Here is a 17,214-nt window from a genome sequence, read left to right as displayed (position 1 = left end):
TTATTCGCGAGGCCGCCCGGCGCGGCCCCCGCGCGCTGCTACCCTGCCTTGACTTCGTCCCGCAATGGGGGTTGTCGACACGACGTCTGTGCACGGGTCCGTCCGTACATCACTAAATAACCTGAGAGACCGAGCTCTGGCTCGCGGCCAGCTCCGCACACATCACCTCACCAGGTCCTCAGTGGCTTCACCTTCTCGACGAAGGACCGCCGGTAGGTCGGCAAACACTGTTGTATGCCATGCTTCCTCCCTCCAGCTAACCTGCAGGAATCTCAAGACCCGATGCGGCAAGTCGCGATTGAGGGAGTCCTGGATTAGGGGGTACTCGGACATCCAGACTATAGTCTTTGGCCGGACTGTTGGACTATGAAGATACAAGATTTAAGACTTCGCCCCGTGTCCGGATGGGACTCTCCTTGGCGTGGAAGGCAAGCTTGGCAATTCAGATATGTAGATCTCCTTCCCTGTAACCGACTCTGTGTAACCCTAGCCCCCTTTGGTGTCTATATAAACCAGAGGGTTTAGTCCGTAGGACAACAACAATCATAATCATAGGCTAGCTCTTAGGGTTTAGCCTCTATGATCTCGTGGTAGATCAACTCTTGTAATACTCATATCATCAAGATCAATCAAGCAGGAAGTAGGGTATTACCTCCATCAAGAGGGCCCGAACCTGGGTAAACGTCGTGTCCCCAGCCTCCTGTTACCATTAGCCTTAGACGCACAGTTTAGGACCCCCTACCCGAGATCCCCCGGTTTTGACACCGACATTGGTGCTTTCATTGAGAGTTCCACTGTGTCGTCACGGTAAGGTTTGATGGCTCGCCTCGTTATCAAGGACAACATCACCTCTGGGAGAGCCCTGGCCCTAGTCCAAACTCTCCGACTAGGCGGCTTCGTCATCACCGCCCGATCGGCTATCGCGCCGACGATGACTTCTCAGGTCATCAAAAACAGCCTCCACATCAACTCGGAACTTGCCGAATAGATGGATCCAATGGAGCTCTCTTCCATGAATGAGCTCTTGGATCGCATTGCCGCTTTGGGTGTCACTACGGACTATGATTGGATTGGGCTTAAACCCGACCAAAGGGAGATTAACTCTCCGCCGCCCACCCATGAGACAGCGGTAGTGGAAGAGCAACACATTGATTCTCCCTCTATTTTGAGGACGAACTATGTTCATATTTCTGAGCTCTCCGAGCCGGATACCCATTCGCGGGAGGACATGACCCAAAGCCCGAACTTAGAATCGGGCGGTGGGCCAGGAAAATTGGGCAACATCCCAGAGCCCGAGCTGCCAAGCTCGGAAGCTTTTCTGCCCCTAGGCCTTAGATCGGGTCAGGGTTTGGACTTAAATCTACCCACCCGCCCAGATTCAAGCAATCTTTCCCACATCAGACAAGAGCCTCAAGAGACAGTACATCACTTCTGGGTCAGATTCCTCCTTGTAATAAACAAGGTTAAGGACTGTCGCGAGCAAGATGCAATGTCATTCTTTTGCAAAAATTGCACGGACAAGGGAATCCTCAACGCCATAAGTCGCTGCGACATAGTACGCTTTGCTGACTTGGCGGCCATAGTACAGAAGTGCTGTGCGATGGAAAGCGCCTGGAAAACCCAAACAAAATTATAGGATCCTTCGACTCTCACTAAACCCTTCATCCGAACTAAAAGGGTAATCTCTCGCAAGTCACCCAATTCAATTACCAAGAAACCAAGACCCGCCGCAGGGCGTGGAACCGTATTGGAGGAATGGATCAATGGGCCATGCAAAATTCACAGCACACCGGATACCATACCAACACATAGCCTTAGAGCATGTTGGATACTCCGGCGGTAGCAAAGAGCGGCGAGAACCTCCTCATCAACAATACCGCAGAGCAACACCCCGCCGAATATAACAATACGGTACTGACAGTCTTCGAGACTTTCGCCTCAAATAATAGGCGTAAGCGAGCACTCCGCAGCCTTGCCAAAGTCTGCCACGTTGCAGCAATAAATCCATGGAACGACACGGCTAAAACTTTCAATGCCAGTGATGAACCTCAATTCTGAATAGTTCTGGCACCAGCCGCTTTGGTCCTTAGTCCAATCATGGACGGCTTCCGGCTTACCAAAGTGCTCATGGACGGCGGCAGCGGATTAAACCTCATCTACGAGGAGACCCTCAACAAGATGTAAATAGACAAGAGCCGCATTGAGCGAAGCAGCACGACCTTCAGGGGAATCATCCCTAGTCGGGAGGCACGATGTGCGGGAAAAATCACACTAGATGTGGTATTCGGCACACTAGAGAATTATAGGTCCGAAGAAATCACATTCCAAGTGGCCCCGTTCAGCAGCGGATACCACGCCCTTTTAGGCGGGATGCATTCACGAGCTTTCAAGCTATACCCCATTACAGGTACATGAAGCTCAAAATGCCCGGGCCCAATGGAATCATCACTCTAGCTAGTGATCCGGACATCGCACTCCGCGCCAAAAATAAAACCGCCGCGCTGGCCCTTGAGGCATTATTCGAAGCCCTCGTGGCCGAAGAGCTAAGCACGCTGCGCTCCACAGTGGACAGGGACGATGTGATACTCGACAAACGACCCAAGTCCACCTCTTTCAAACCAGCGGACGAGATAGTCAAATTCCAGGTCCACCCAACGGACCCTACAAAAACAGCTTCCATTGGGACACAGCTGAACCCCACAATAGACACCGCACTGCGAGAGTTCTTGCGTGAGAATTGGGACATCTTTGCCTGGCATCCTTCAGACATGCCGGGCATCCAACACAGGCTGGCCGAACATAACCTAAACATACTGAAGGGATACAAGCCGTTCAAGCAGACTCTTCGGCGCTTCTCAGAACCTAAACGACAAGCCATGGGAGAAGAGCTAGCCAAGTTACTCGAAGCCGGATTCATCAGAGATATAAAACATCCGGACTGGCTAGCAAACCTGGTGATGGTACCAAAGAAGGACAAATCTTGGCGCCTATGTGTCGATTTCAAGGACCTTAAGAAGGCCTGCCCCAATGATCCCTTTCCCCCTCCCCCGCATTGATCAAATCATCGACGCTACCGCAGGACACGACTCATTGTGTTTCCTCGACGCATACTCCAGATACCATCAAATAAAGATGGTGGAGTCCGATCAAGACGTAATGGCATTCATCACACCATATGGTCCTTTCTATTTCAACACCATGCCCTTCGGGCTCAAAAACATCGGCGCAACCTATCAACGCATGATTCAGACATGCCTGGAAAAACAAATCGGCAAAACAGTGGAGGCATATGTGGACGAGTGGTCATCAAAACAAGACACGTCGAATCTTTAATAGATGACTTGAGGCTCACGTTCGACAACCTCCAAACATATGACATCAAGCTCAACCCGGAAAAATGTGTTTTTGGCGTACCCTTCGGAAAGTTGCTCGGCTTCATCGTTTCCAATAGAGGAATTGAAGCAAATCCGGCAAAAATCCGAGCTCTGTCACAGTTGGCTACCCCAACAGACCTCAAGCAAATCCAGAAATTAACTGGATGTGTGGCTGCCTTAAGCCGCTTTATCTCCCTATTGGGAGAAAAGGCACTACCTCTTTATCGCCTTCTTCGACGCACCAAACACTTTGAGTGGACGGATGCGGCCACGGCCGGACTGGAAGAAATAAAGGCCCTCTTGTCCAGCAATCCAATCCTGACCGCGCCAAATACTGGCGAACCCATGCTATTATATATAGCCGCAACACACCAGGTTGTAAGCGCAGTGCTCGTCGTCGAACGAGAAACGGACGGACACAAGTTCCCGCTTCAAAAGCCGGTATACTACGTATCCACTGTCCTCACTCCATGCAAGTCCCGGTACCCACATTATCAAAAGATAGCATACGCGGTCTTCATGGCATCCCGGAAACTACGACACTACTTTCAAGAGTGTTCGATCACGGTGGCCTCCGAAGTACCACTCAATGACATAATAAATAACCACGACGCCACGGGACGGATTGCTAAATGGGCTATCGAGCTCCTTCCGTTCGACATAACATACAAACCACGGCGAGCCATTAAGTCACAAGTACTGGCTGACTTCGTCCCCCAATGGACAGAGACCAAACTCCCTAAAGAGTACGACGCATACTCCAATTGGATCATGCACTTCGACGGCTCCAAAATGCTGGCCGGATTGGGAGCGAGTGTTGTCTTGACATCCCCCACCGGAGACACGGTCCAGTATGTACTCCAAATACTATTCACACACTCCAAAAATGCAGCCGAATACGAGGCTTTGTTGCATGGTCTTCGGATGGCAGTCTCCATGGGCATCCAACGCCTATAAGTGCGCGGGGATTCGAACCTCGCATTATCTCAGATAAATGGAGACTTTGATGCCAAGGATCCAAAAATGGTGGCTTACTGTAATGCCGTCCTCAAAATGTCAGCTCAGTTCGAGGGGCTCGAATTCCATCATGTGGTTCGAGAAAACAATCAAGTGGCAGATATCCTCGCCCGCATCGGCGTCAAGCACGACCCCGTCCCACCTAATATCTTCTTGGAATGGTTGTTCAAGCCATCCATGGTATGGGAAGGGGAAACCAGCAATACCAGTCCGGAACCGAATATAACCCCAGATACCGAACCATCCGATGTAATTGGAGGCTCTGGCACCGAAATAACACCTTCTGCCCACATAATTATGGCTATCATTGCCCCGTGGACAGAAACCTTCTTAGCCTACCTAGAGAGGCAAGAACTCCCTGAGGACCAAAATGAAGCATGTTGCATTGTGCGGCGCTCTAAAGCCTACAATGTCCACGAGGGAGAGCTTTATAAGAAAAGCGCCACCGGAGTGCTCCAAAGATGCATCTCCGAAGAGGAAGGGCGGCAGCTCTTGGCCGAAATCCATGCCGGACTCGGCAGCCACCATGCCGCAGCTCGGGCACTTGTAAGAAACGCCTTCCGTACAGGTTTTTACTGGCCGACAGCCCGAGCAGTCGCACAGGACCTTGTCCAACATTTCGTCGGTTGCCAACTTTTCGCCAATCAGAGCCATATGCCCCCTACCGCTCTCCAAACAATCCCCATAACTTGGCCCTTCACGATCTGGGGGCTTGATATGGTCGGACCCCTTAAAGGGGGAAGCCATAAGAAAAAATACTTATTGGTCATGGTGGACAAGTTCACCAAATGGATAGAAGCCAAACCAGTTAAAACGGCCGAATCCGGACCAGTGATGGACTTCATAGCAGGGGTTGTGCACCGTTACGGTGTACCCCACAGCATCATCACTGATAATGGCTCAAATTTCACAGCCGATGAGGTGAAAACTTGGTGCGGCAATATGGGCATTAAGCTCGATTACACCTCTGTCTATCACCCCCAAACAAACGGTAAAGTCGAATGTGCAAATGGTCTCATCATGAGCGGCATCAAACCCAGACTAGTGCGATCCTTGAAGGAATCAGATACGCACTGGGTCGAGGAGCTCGACTCCGTACTATGGGGGCTGCGGACCATGCCAAATCGCACTACCGGATACACACCATTCTTTATGGTGTATGGCGTAGAGGCGGTATTGCCCTGCGATATTATTCATGACTCATCTCGGGTGCGCATGTATGAAGAGAGAGAAGCCGAGCTCGATCGGCAGGACAATCTAGATGCCCTGGAGGAGGAGCGCGATGTAGCAAAAGCCTGTTCCGCATTCTATCAGCAGCAAGCTCGAAGGTATCAAAGCAGAGAAGTGCGGACCAAAACTTACAATATTGGCAAACTCGTTCTACGCTTACCGGAGAAGAAAAAGGACAAGCTCAAGCCCAAATGGGAGGGTCCCTTCATCATTGATAAAAATCTCACCGGAGGAGCGTACCACCTGCGTGATGCATCGGATAATCGATTAGAGCCGAACCCATGGAATGCGGCCAAACTCCAAAGATTATACGCCTAAGCGCCGGACTCTGTGTTTGTCTCCTTACCTCCGCCCCTTTTATATTATATCCTCTCTTTTTTCTTCTTTCTTATATAGCTCTAGAAGGCTTAAAGTGTGACACGTCCACACAATTTCACCGTGCTATGCGCGCCACTTATACCTGGGGGCTTCTTATACATAAGCTTAATATAATTATTTTCCAGGCTTCATGCCCAGTGCGTATGTGTAACTTCTCCATATGTGCCCCTTTTTTCACCATTATATGCATCGATATGACTTAAGTTTTGGCCAAGCTGGGTTGCCTGGCTCTTGTGTTTATGCCCTACGTTCCCGTTAATTCGGCTAGGGCATAAGGGGAGCACCTCTGCGATTGTTACTTCCGGGCCAGCCGGATGTGTACCTCAGACTGGGTGAAGCCGAAAGCTAGGATTCTTAAGGGAATATTCGGTCGGTGAACAAAAGATGTTTTTTATCTATTATAACATAAATCCCCAAATGTTTGTATTTTGCATCTCTGTTCGCAGTTCGGACATGCACATTAATGCATGCGTACCCAGGGAAAAGAACCCTTAACGGAACTATTCTCTCTGGAAGATGTTTCTTACTATCCATGTAATATAACATAACTGGTTGGGTACTTGTCTGTTCAAGCACTTATGACCCCTACGCCTGGTTTCCACGTGTACCCCGGTTTTACATAATTGAGCAGGTATTCGGATACACTTCGGACTGTCGGGTCCGGAGGCTGAAGCGAAAAGGTCCGCCAAGACAAATGATTTACAATCCGGCTGGGGACTACATACGTCCACTGAAGTACATAGTCACTTGGACTGGCTAAATTCTTCTTCTATACCATCCAACAGGTTGTCTAGCCTACAATCTTGTTGGGAATACTTTGCGGCTAACTCTACTTGGTCATATACCAGACTTACGGGGATTTCTAGTGATACACCAAGGCCGACCTCGACCATATGGTTCGGGTCAGCCTTGGTGTATCGCTTCTTCACCATGGCCCAGGCTTCCCTTGCACCTTGTCGGCAGGATGATATCTTCCATAATTGGAAGCGCTGCCGTGCTCCCTTGAGCATCTCCACAAGCTCCCCCATGCCTCCTGGCAGGGAAGCGGATGGCCACAAGGCCTGGGCAATACCTTGCATCACCTGCCGAACTCGTTCGTGCAGTTGTGAGAGATCTTACAGCAGATCGCCTACGGATCCGGGCATCTCCTCTTCAGTACGGCCTGTCAGCATACCTACAGACATAACTCTGTTAACACGTTTCTTCGCCGAACTGTACAACAGTTCGTTTAAACACTTACCATAAATTCCGCGCCGAAGCCTCCTATTCTCCTTCACGGAGTCAGCAAGCTGGGCTCGAACATCTGCTAATTCGATGCTTAGCCGGACATTGGTATCTTGGAGATCATTTTTCTCTCGCCTAACCTGTGTAAGCACAGGCTCGCCAGCCTTTAGCTATCTTTGAGCATGCGGCTCATCCTCTCGTACGATCTCCGGATTATCTCCGGAATTGTCTGCAGAATCTATTGTTAGATTTGTAAAGCATGCCGAATACTAACTGGTATACGTACTTAAATTCTCTTTGATTGAGACAAGTATTACCAGATGAGGCCTTCTTGGATTCCTCTATTTTGGCAACTGCGGCCCTCAGCTGGGCCTTGCATTCCTCTAGCTCTTGAGATAAATGGGTATTCTTCTCTACAAGAACCTATGCATACAATGATCCTTAAATCAGTTGTGCCAACTGTTTCGAGTCTCAGGGGCTACTGATATACATACTTATCAAATTTTCTTACCCGTATATCCTTTACATACTGGTCCGTGGCTCTAGCGAGTCCATCTTGAGCAACTCGGATGTATGCGTCTCCTGAGTTGAAGGCATTAAATGCCTCTTCGGAGAAACTAGCGTCACGGAGTACGGCCCGTCGTCGCCGGTGATTCATGGCGCTCTCCACTTCGGAGTTCGTAGCAGAGAATCTATCTGCATCCTCTGTAGGAGGATAGTTCGGTGTTGTCCCCACATTAGCCTCCACCCTTGAGGCCGGTTCTGGAATCCAGCTGGCGGAGGCGTGGCAGGCAGGGTCTCCAGATATAGTCCGGTGACTACTCTTTCTGCCAGGACACAATGGACGTCGTTACATTTCAAAGACGATAATCATGGAGCAGGTTTTAAATTATACCTCTTGCGATGGTGTCTCAATCCTAACCGCCTTCCTCTTAAGCCTGCCTGGCCTGGGTGCCCTATGCCGATGAGCCCCCGTGGGCTCGGCGCGGCGTCCCGGTAGCCGTTTCTATAAAGTACAATGTATGTGCATAAGGTAAGGCGTAAAGAAGGAATCCTTCTCGGAAGTTAGAACTTCGGTTTTACTTACGTTCGATACAGGGAGCAGTCCAGGATAGTCAGCGACGATGGCCACCAAGGTGTCGTCATAGCTTGCCTGGTAAAATGTCACGTCGACAAGCTCCACAGATATGTCCGGATCTTCTTCAAGTCTGGGGTCAAGGGCCCGGCCAGGGTCCTCTAGCTGTGGAGAGGGGCTGTGAATCTCCCTTACGGCCTTTTTCAGTTCCTGCTAGGAATTGGCAAGGTAAATATTTATGATAAAGAGAGCGGGAATAAATGGAGTTGAATAAAGGATGGCAGCTCACCCAGCTTGGGGGGTTGTACATAGAAAATCCATCTCGTGGCTTAATATGGAGGAACTCCTCTTCTTCTCCCTTGTATAAGTCAGACAGTATTTTCGCCAGAGCGGCGGCGGAGTCCGGACCTTTATGACCGCAGCGGGTAGCATCGTCTTCTCCGTTGAAGTGCCACATGGGTTTACCCCGATATTGAAGTGGATGCACCCCCCGCATTATGCATATTGACATGACTTCGATTATTGTCAATCCCGATTTGGCCAACGTTTTTATCCTGCCCATCAGGTAAAGGACTTCTCTATTATCTTCTTCCTGGGGGCTCCAGGGGCGCCAGCTTTGGCGTTTCTTCAGTGGAGCATTACTGAACTCGGGAAGGCCCGTCCGAATTGGGTCCGGAAGGGGAACATACTCTACATAAAACCACTCCGAGGGCCAGTCTTCGGATGTCTTCTTTGGAGTGCCGGGCAAGTATCCGGTCTTGGCGACGCGCCATATTTCGGCTCCGCCCACTTGATATATTGATCCCTCTTGATTACGAGGGACGAGGCAGAATAGCCTCTTCCATAGCTCGAAATGAGCCTCGCAGCCCAGAAATAGCTCGCAGAAGGCAACATAACCTGCGATGTGCAGTACGGAGGGAGGGGTAAAATTATGCAGCTGGAGGCCATAGAACTCCAGGAGCCCGCAGAGGAACGGGTGGATTGGAAACCCGAGTCCCTCAGCAAATAAGGGACAAGGCATACCCGCTCCCCCTGAGATGGGTTGGGAAAGCTCTCTGCTTGCTCCCCGCCATTATAGGTGGCTAGTCCGGCTCGGACGGGGACCATGTATGCAAGTGGAAGAAACCCCTGGGTCTGCAACTCTACTAGTCGGCTATGGGGAACAGAAGACTTCTCCCAATCACATGGCTTAGTGCTACGGGAGCAAGCGGAGGAGCTGCGATGGTCGGCCATGATTGGATGGTTTCTTCCGGGCGCGCTCTGATGAGAGCTTGCCAATGGGAGGATGGTGTGATTTGGATCTGAGGATCCCCGTCTCTTTAAATAGACGATTTACTTACATGGTCAGGGTGGCAAATATAAAAATGCCCCGACTTCTCGTGTTCACTCAACACGTGGAGATAACCATTATTGAAGCACATAAGCCGAGGAGTACAACATTAATGGGAAGCCGGACACTATTCGCTACAACAGGTACTCTAGATTCGGAGATGGAACCCGCCTTGCAATGCCGAAGACAATTTGTGCGCCGGACTCATCGTCATTGAAGCCTGGTTCGGGGGCTACTGAGGGAGTCCTGGATTAGGGGGTACTCGGACATCCGGACTATATACTTTGGCCGGACTGTTGGACTATGAAGATACAAGATTGAAGACTTTGCCCCATGTCCGGATGGGACTCTCCTTGGCGTGGAAGGCAAGCTTGGCAATTCGGATATGTAGATCTCCTTCCCTGTAACCGACTCTGTGTAACCCTAGCCCCCTATGGTGTCTATATAAACCGGAGGGTTTAGTCCATAGGACAACAACAATCATAATCATAGGCTAGCTCCTAGGGTTTAGCCTCTATGATCTCGTGGTAGATCAACTCTTGTAATACTCATATCATCAAGATCAATCAAGCAGGAAGTAGGGTATTACTTCCATCGAGAGGGCCCGAACCTGGGTAAACATCGTGTCCCCAGCCTCCTGTTACCATTAGCCTTAGACGCACAGTTCGGGACCCCCAACCCGAGATCCGCCGGTTTTGACACCGACAACGATCACTCCAAGGCGCCTGCGCGAGGCCAGCCGTCCCTTTCCCCCACCCAATTTGCTTGTGTGTTAAAGGGGGAGCCTCTGAGCATCATGCCTCAGGGGCCCCTACTGGCTCCCGAGCTCTCACCCCTGGCCTTGACCAACTAGCGGCAGCTGAGCCTCGCTCGGGAGCCGGGACCCGAGGACGTAGAGCACCCAGATGAGGGAAGGGGAAGGGGTCGATGCGAGTTTCGCTTAAGGATTGTCGCGGCTATGGAAATGCGGCCATGCATCACGCGAAGGCTGCCACCGTGGTGTGAAGATAAGCACGGATCGCCAAGATAAGTCTCCAAACATGAGCAAAGTACCAGTCTCATGATCAACCTCACGACCCTCGCGACCTCGCTGGGGCAAGGATGCTTCCTTTTCAGTCCCTCGGGAGCTGCTTGCACGTCAAATGGGACCTCCTGAGCATCGCGACTCGTGGGCTCCAACCGGACCTCAGGGCACTCACCTCCTAGCCTTGACCACGACATCATGACCTGGCATACCAGCAACGACTGAAGCCTGCCTAGGGACTAGGTCCTAGAGACGTAGAGCGCTAAGCTACTACAAGAATGAAAGGGGGACCATGCCGTAGTGGGAAATGCAAAGCGCGGCCCCGACGGCTTGACCGACGACGCTGAGCTAACGCCATTCCCGAGGCACGGGCACGACAGCTCGGTGGTTCGTAGCTGACGTCATCGCTCGAGTCATGCTCGGAAGAAGCGTTGCTGCTGTCCGAAGAGGCGTCCCCGCTGTCGGAGGAATCGCTGGCAAGGCCAAGGGCAAGTTCACCGCCGGTGGCCCTGTCACCGCAGCCACCTCCATCAGAGCAGCAGCTCAACCGCGGCCTTCCTCATCAAAGACCTTGAAGAAGAGCGTCGACGCCCCGGCGTACGCGAAGTGGATGGCGTGGCCCCCCTCCGGGCGGCACGCGAGCAATCGTGCCCCACCCTCGGGTCATGAAGGCATCGCCGGTGTCCACAACCTCGACCTCTGCTTCTGCGGCTAGGCCGCAGCATCCGTCGTGTTACAGCCATAGCTCGATGGGTCCCCTCGACGGTATCTCCCTCGCAAAGGGCCTCGGGAGGCGAATCCATGTGTGCGACGGCGTTACCGCCCACACCATGAACTCCCGGACCAAGCCTTCGGCGTGGGTCTGCGAAGGAGGCAGCCTCGCGGCTGCTGCTTGCCCGCCTCCACGGCTCAGCTCCTCGTGACACCGATCATCATGCGCGGGGCCCTGCGCGCGTGCGTACAAAGGAATAGAGAAGCCTGGCGGGGCCCGTTCGTGCCAAGGCCGTGTCATCGCGGCCTCATCGGCACTGTCCCGGGAGTGATCCGGCCTCTTCTTCGGCGGGAGCAGCGCGGGTTCCACCTCAGGGGCCTTCCCTTTCTCCCCTGTGGAGAACCTCCTGATCGGTGCCATGGATGCACTAGCAAGACGGTGGAGCAAGAGGAGGGAGAAGCAGGGAGCAAGAAGGCGAAGATGGGCAGGGGGCTCCGCCCGCTCCCCCATTTATAGCCAGGAGAAGGTAAATCTCGGCCTCCCATGATCCTCAGTAATGATGGTTTTCTCTACATGCAGCAGGCAGTCGTTAAGTCGAACAATTGCCGAGGCGACATGGGGAAGCGGAGATGCCCACGTCCCATCAAGCGCCACGCGCCGGCTCGGTCCGCAGGCGATTGGAGCCTGCGGCATTCCGTACTTGCCCTTTGGCTTCGCCTCGAAGCCAAGTGCGAGCGCGCCTTGGGCTCGGGGGCTTCTGTCAGCGTTCTGGGAACCAGGGTACCCAGACCTGCCTGCCTGCTGCCCATGATGTGGCTTCATCGACGGCTTGGTACGACCCAGCTTAAACTACGGCAAGACAAGACCCTCGCGAGGGGCCAAGCCTCGCGAGGCGGGCGACATCAAGACCTCCAGAGGGAGCAGCCGCCACAGGTGGCCTCCTGACGGAGCAGAGATCTCTATGCAAGACCCAGCCTCACGAGGACGAAATGACATCAACCATGATGACCAAGGCCAGGCGCGCGCCAGCGGGCGCAGAGCGGCAGGTTTCCAATTTGGTGCAAAGCAGGCAAGCGCAGGTGTGGAGCCCCAAGGAATCAGCCAAAGATTGCCATTTGCCTGCAACGAGACCAAGACCGCCAGAACGGCAGGATAGATGTCATCGCCGATCCCACCACGAGGTCACGCTCAAAGGCTTTGTAGGCGAAGACCGCCTTTCGTCAAGATTATATGTACTTCTTGTTCCCTTTCAAATTTGGCCGTTGTGGGATCCCTTCTCGCCTAAGTTTCGAAGGAAGAGGACCAAGGCCATTATAAATATAGTCTAGCCACCACCGTAGAAGGGATCGGACCCCCGGAGACCGAATCCCTAGAGCTCATCACAAGAACACGCCTCCTGAGGATGTTCTTCCACTTGTACTAGTTCATCCTCAGCCCCTCGCGAGGCTAATCCACCACAAAGCAGTAGTAGGGTATTACACCACAAGGTGGCCTGAACCTGGGTAAACGGCCGTGTCTTTCTCTGTCGTGTTCATCGAGCTAGGTCGTGAGATCAGCGGATCGATCGGCTTGAGAGGTTGAGTTCTTCGCACACGCCGCTGAGTTCGAATCTCTCTTGGGTTTGCGGAGCCCGAAATCCGACATTGGCGCGACAGCTGGGTTTGAGGGCACTTCAGTTGATGACGATGACGCTGATGAGCAACAATGAGGGTTGGAGTTTGCACTTTGTGTTGAGTTTGGTCTGTGTTTGGCTTGTTGTGGCCAAGTTTGTAAGGTTTGCACCTGGTTTTTTGCTAATTAATTGGATAACTCTCTTGTGCTTTAATGGAAAGGGGTGAGAGCACGGTTAAAAAAAACACTTTCTTGTGCTCAATTAACCTAAAAGAAAGAGAAAAAAGAAGCCTTGAATGGGTCTTGTGCGAGCCTTACTAAGCTTTGCCCACTGTCGGGCTAAACTAAGGTCTTGTTTGTTTGTGATTTTGCTTCTGCTTTTGCAGCTTTTCTATTTTGATTAAAAAGCCATAGAAGTTTTTTAAAACTTTTATGACAATATTTAGCTTCAAAATGAGAAAAGCTCTAAAATACCTATGTAGAAGCTTTTATAGCTTTTTTATAGTTTTTTGACCGAAGTGAAATCATTGAAAAAACAGAAGTAAAAGCCCAGACAAACAGGGCCTAAATCGGCTGGTGCTTTGGGCCTAACCGGCTAACGGCTACCGCTAAAAAAGAGCGCACGCAAAGATCACGCAGCCGCAGCAGCCTGCTACGCCTACGGGCTTGCTACGGCCGTCTCGTCTGCCTCCCCGTCGAAATCGTAACCACCAAAGCCCAACGTCCGGAAAAACACGAAAAAATCCCAACGAGAAGCCCCGGAAAACCCACGCGGAAACCTCACACGTCGCCCTCTTTCCAGCCTGTACCCTCCCCTCCGCCGTCTCCGCCTCTTAACTCTGCATCTCCCCTCCTACCCGTGCCGACGGTGCCGTGCCCATCCAAATTCCATCCCCCCCTCCCCGATTCTTTACCTTCCCCCTCTCCTCGGATGGGAGGGGAATAATAAAGCGGTGCACACTCCCATCCGTCCCCGCCCCGCAATGCGCCTCCTCGCCGCGCTCCTGCTCTTCGCCGCCGCCGCGTCGTCGTCGTCGGCGGCGGCGGCCGAGCTGCCCGAGTTCAGGGAGGCGCCGGCGTTCCGCAACGGCGCGGGGTGCGCGGGCGCGCCCACGATCCACATCGCGATGACCCTCGACGGCACCTACCTGCGCGGGTCCCTCGCGGGCGTCCTCTCCGTGCTCCGCCACGCCGCCTGCCCGGAGTCCATCGCCTTCCACTTCGTCGCCTCCTCGGCCTCCCCGGCCCGCCGCCTCGCCAGGCTCCGCGCCGCGCTCGCCGCCGCCTTCCCCACGCTCCCGGCCACCGTGCACCGCTTCGACGCCCGCCTCGTCTGCGGCAAGATCTCCTCCTCCGTGCGTCGCGCCCTCGACCAGCCCCTCAACTACGCCCGCATCTACCTCGCCGACATCCTCCCCCGCTCCGTCCCCCGCGTCCTCTACCTCGACTCGGACCTCCTCGTCGTCGACGACGTCGCGCGCCTCTGGGCCACCGACCTCGGCCCCCAAGCCGCCCTCGCCGCGCCCGAGTACTGCAACGCCAACTTTACCCTCTACTTCACCGACGCCTTCTGGCGCCATCCCGCCTACTCCTCCGTCTTCGCCAACCGCACGCGCGCGCCCTGCTACTTCAACACCGGGGTCATGGTCATCGACCTCGACAGGTGGCGGGCTGGCGGGTACACGGCCAAGCTCGAGTACTGGATGGACGTGCAGAAGCAGGAGGCCAGGATATACGAGCTGGGGTCTCTCCCGCCGTTCCTCCTCGTGTTCGCCGGCGACGTGAAGGCCGTGCAGCACAGGTGGAACCAGCACGGCCTCGGCGGCGACAACGTGGCGGGGCAGTGCCGGGAGCTGCACCCGGGGCCGGTGAGCCTGCTGCACTGGAGCGGCAAGGGGAAGCCGTGGCTTCGCCTGGATGCCGGCCGCCCCTGCCCGCTGGACGCGCTCTGGGCGCCCTACGACCTGCTACGCCGCCGCGGCGCCCGTGACGACCTCCTCGCCGCCGTGGCCTGACAATGCGAGGCCCAGGTCGCTGGAGTGACAAGTCGGTCGTTCGAGTCCGGATCACTGCCCATGACCCGGCTCGGTTGCGGCGTCGCCGTCGTCGGGGTCGGTGTCGGTGACTCGGTGTAGGGGCAGTGACGGACGGACACACCGTACCTGGTGGCCTCGCAGGATGGGATGGGCCCGGCGCGGGCCCAGGTGGACAATTTTATGTCGCTGGTTGGAGTGGCCCTGTCGGTACTGACATATAGGCCCGCATGGTGGTGACGGGTGTGTCGAGGTTTTGCTGGGACGGATGCTGAGACGAGATGAGATCTCGCCAGATGCAGCGACGGGTTGTGTACAGCTGTTGTTTTTTTGCCTGTTGGGGGAATATCTTATTTGATTCCATTCGTTTTCTGTTAGGATCGAAATCTGAAACAGATGTACTCTATCTATAGTAATACGATAAAACTGCCAAAATAATCGAGGGTATATTTTTGTTTGCATGTTTTCGGTGGTGTATATCATATGGTAAGGCGTGGAAACTTAGATTGTGTCAAATACATGCGCTACTTAATTCGTTGAGAGCAGCTAACTGGACGTCGTTTTGTGGCGCAAATCTCAAGCCTGTGGCTCCAGATTTCAGGAATCTGATCCGGCGTTTCCACTTTGGTTTAAAGCGTTGATGGGCCCTGAACGATTAGGTTAGTGTGTGGTTTGTTGCGACGTGAGTGGTCGGTGGCCAAGTGCTCGGCCGGAACCTTTTTGGTAAAGGCGGGGAAAATCATTTGGCTCCTTCATCTCGTGCCGGGGAGGCCAAAGAATGAAAGAACCTGTGTCAAAAAAAAAAGAGGCTTAAGAAAGGGCTCGGTCGGTTTCTCCCTTTTCTCCCGTGTTACTGTCTCCGGTTGGTGAAAGGAATGATCGCTCGCTTGCTGCAGCTAGAGTGTTGTGAATGATGTTGTCGTCAGACGTTGGCTTTGTGCAGGCTTAGTGCAGATCCGAGGAGTACAGCCACACTACTTGCAGCGTAAACTCGTTGCTTGTTTTGAAGGCTACCGATCCTTGGGAGTAGCGGTTTTGAGCACGTGTTACGATGAGCTTTGGTTAGTGTTTGACTGTTTGGCGGTGTCAAGTTTGTTTCATTCCGCAGCCGGGCCAGGTGACACTGCACAAGTTCATATCCGGAGTTTTGCTGATTACGAACTTGTGTGGTGATCCTGAACCTGATCAACTGGTGATATCCGCAGCAAATTACCAGGCGTGGCACACAAAAGACGCCCCTGTGTATGGTTCACCCGTCGTTGGTTGCCACTGCCAAGAGCTCAAGAACGTAGCGGTGAGCTCGATTGCTGTGCTCGCTAGTCGGTTCCAGCAGGTAGCAATAAAGAGGTAGGAGTACGTACTCCAACTAAGCTCTTTCGTCTTCATGCTCTTAATGGAGTACAGTCTCAAAAGAGAAAACCACTGCTCCTCCTACAGAACTCATCTCATCGACCGTTCACGCGGTCGCAGGGTCTGATCCAGAGAACTGCAAGAAAATGCTCCACCGACAGTCGCCGAGTTTTACCAAGGAGGAAGGCAAGGCAATGGACAAGTCCCGAGTCCCGACACACCGCCACGCGCCCACGCCACGCCGGTACGCGCTCCATGAGACCAGCGGCCCACTCTGGCTGTCTAGCTAGTAGCAGTACAAGTACTATCCCGTAGTGGCCTGAAAGTGAACGCCGGTTTGGGACCCAAACTGTGAAATGGAGATGAAACAACGGCCCACATAACCAACCCCGATGCCTGGCTGCAGGCAAAGCATTTCTTGTCTTTTTCATCTTGGAGTTTTTGTGGGTGTCTGTTGTATGAACTTGTAGCAGCGGCAAGACTAGTTAAGAAATCACTGTCGAAGCATTTGTTTACAACTTTATTTCGCGTGCTACATGATGATCATCAATCAGAGCCGGCGATCATCCGTCTTCGTCGCGGCGCAGGGAAAAGAGGAGACTGCGTCACGCACGGGCGTGTTGATTGACACTAGTCCTGGCCATGGGCAGCCCGGCCCGAACGGCCTGGCCCGACCCGGCCCGGCCCGACGCTGCTCTCGGGCTAGGTCCGGGCCTAGATTTTAAACCTGAAGGCCAGGCCGGCCCCGTTGTTTTCGCGTTTTCCTGAAGGATGGGCCGGGCCGGCCCGAAGCCCAACGGGCTTTTACGTGTTCGGGTCGGGCCGGGCCCGAGCCTGGGTTTTTTTCGCCAGGCTT

At 53.4% G+C, this 17,214-nt stretch overlaps 1 protein-coding gene across 1 annotated transcript; it reads left to right on the top strand.

Moving 5' to 3' along the window:
- The first annotated feature begins 13,807 nt into the window (after positions 1 to 13,807).
- On the top strand, positions 13,808 to 15,508 carry LOC119364907 (probable galacturonosyltransferase-like 3). The gene has a single exon (XM_037630478.1). It carries the CDS (start codon positions 13,959 to 13,961, stop codon positions 14,988 to 14,990), a length of 1,032 nt encoding a protein of 343 aa, XP_037486375.1. The 5' UTR covers positions 13,808 to 13,958; the 3' UTR covers positions 14,991 to 15,508.
- The last annotated feature ends 1,706 nt before the right edge of the window (positions 15,509 to 17,214 follow it).

The sequence above is a fragment of the Triticum dicoccoides genome, chromosome 2B, assembly GCF_002162155.2.
Source record: "Triticum dicoccoides isolate Atlit2015 ecotype Zavitan chromosome 2B, WEW_v2.0, whole genome shotgun sequence".
Taxonomy (NCBI): domain Eukaryota; kingdom Viridiplantae; phylum Streptophyta; class Magnoliopsida; order Poales; family Poaceae; genus Triticum; species Triticum dicoccoides.
The sequence above is the reverse complement of the archived record's forward strand: the minus strand, read 5'-3'. Positions and strand labels throughout refer to the sequence as shown.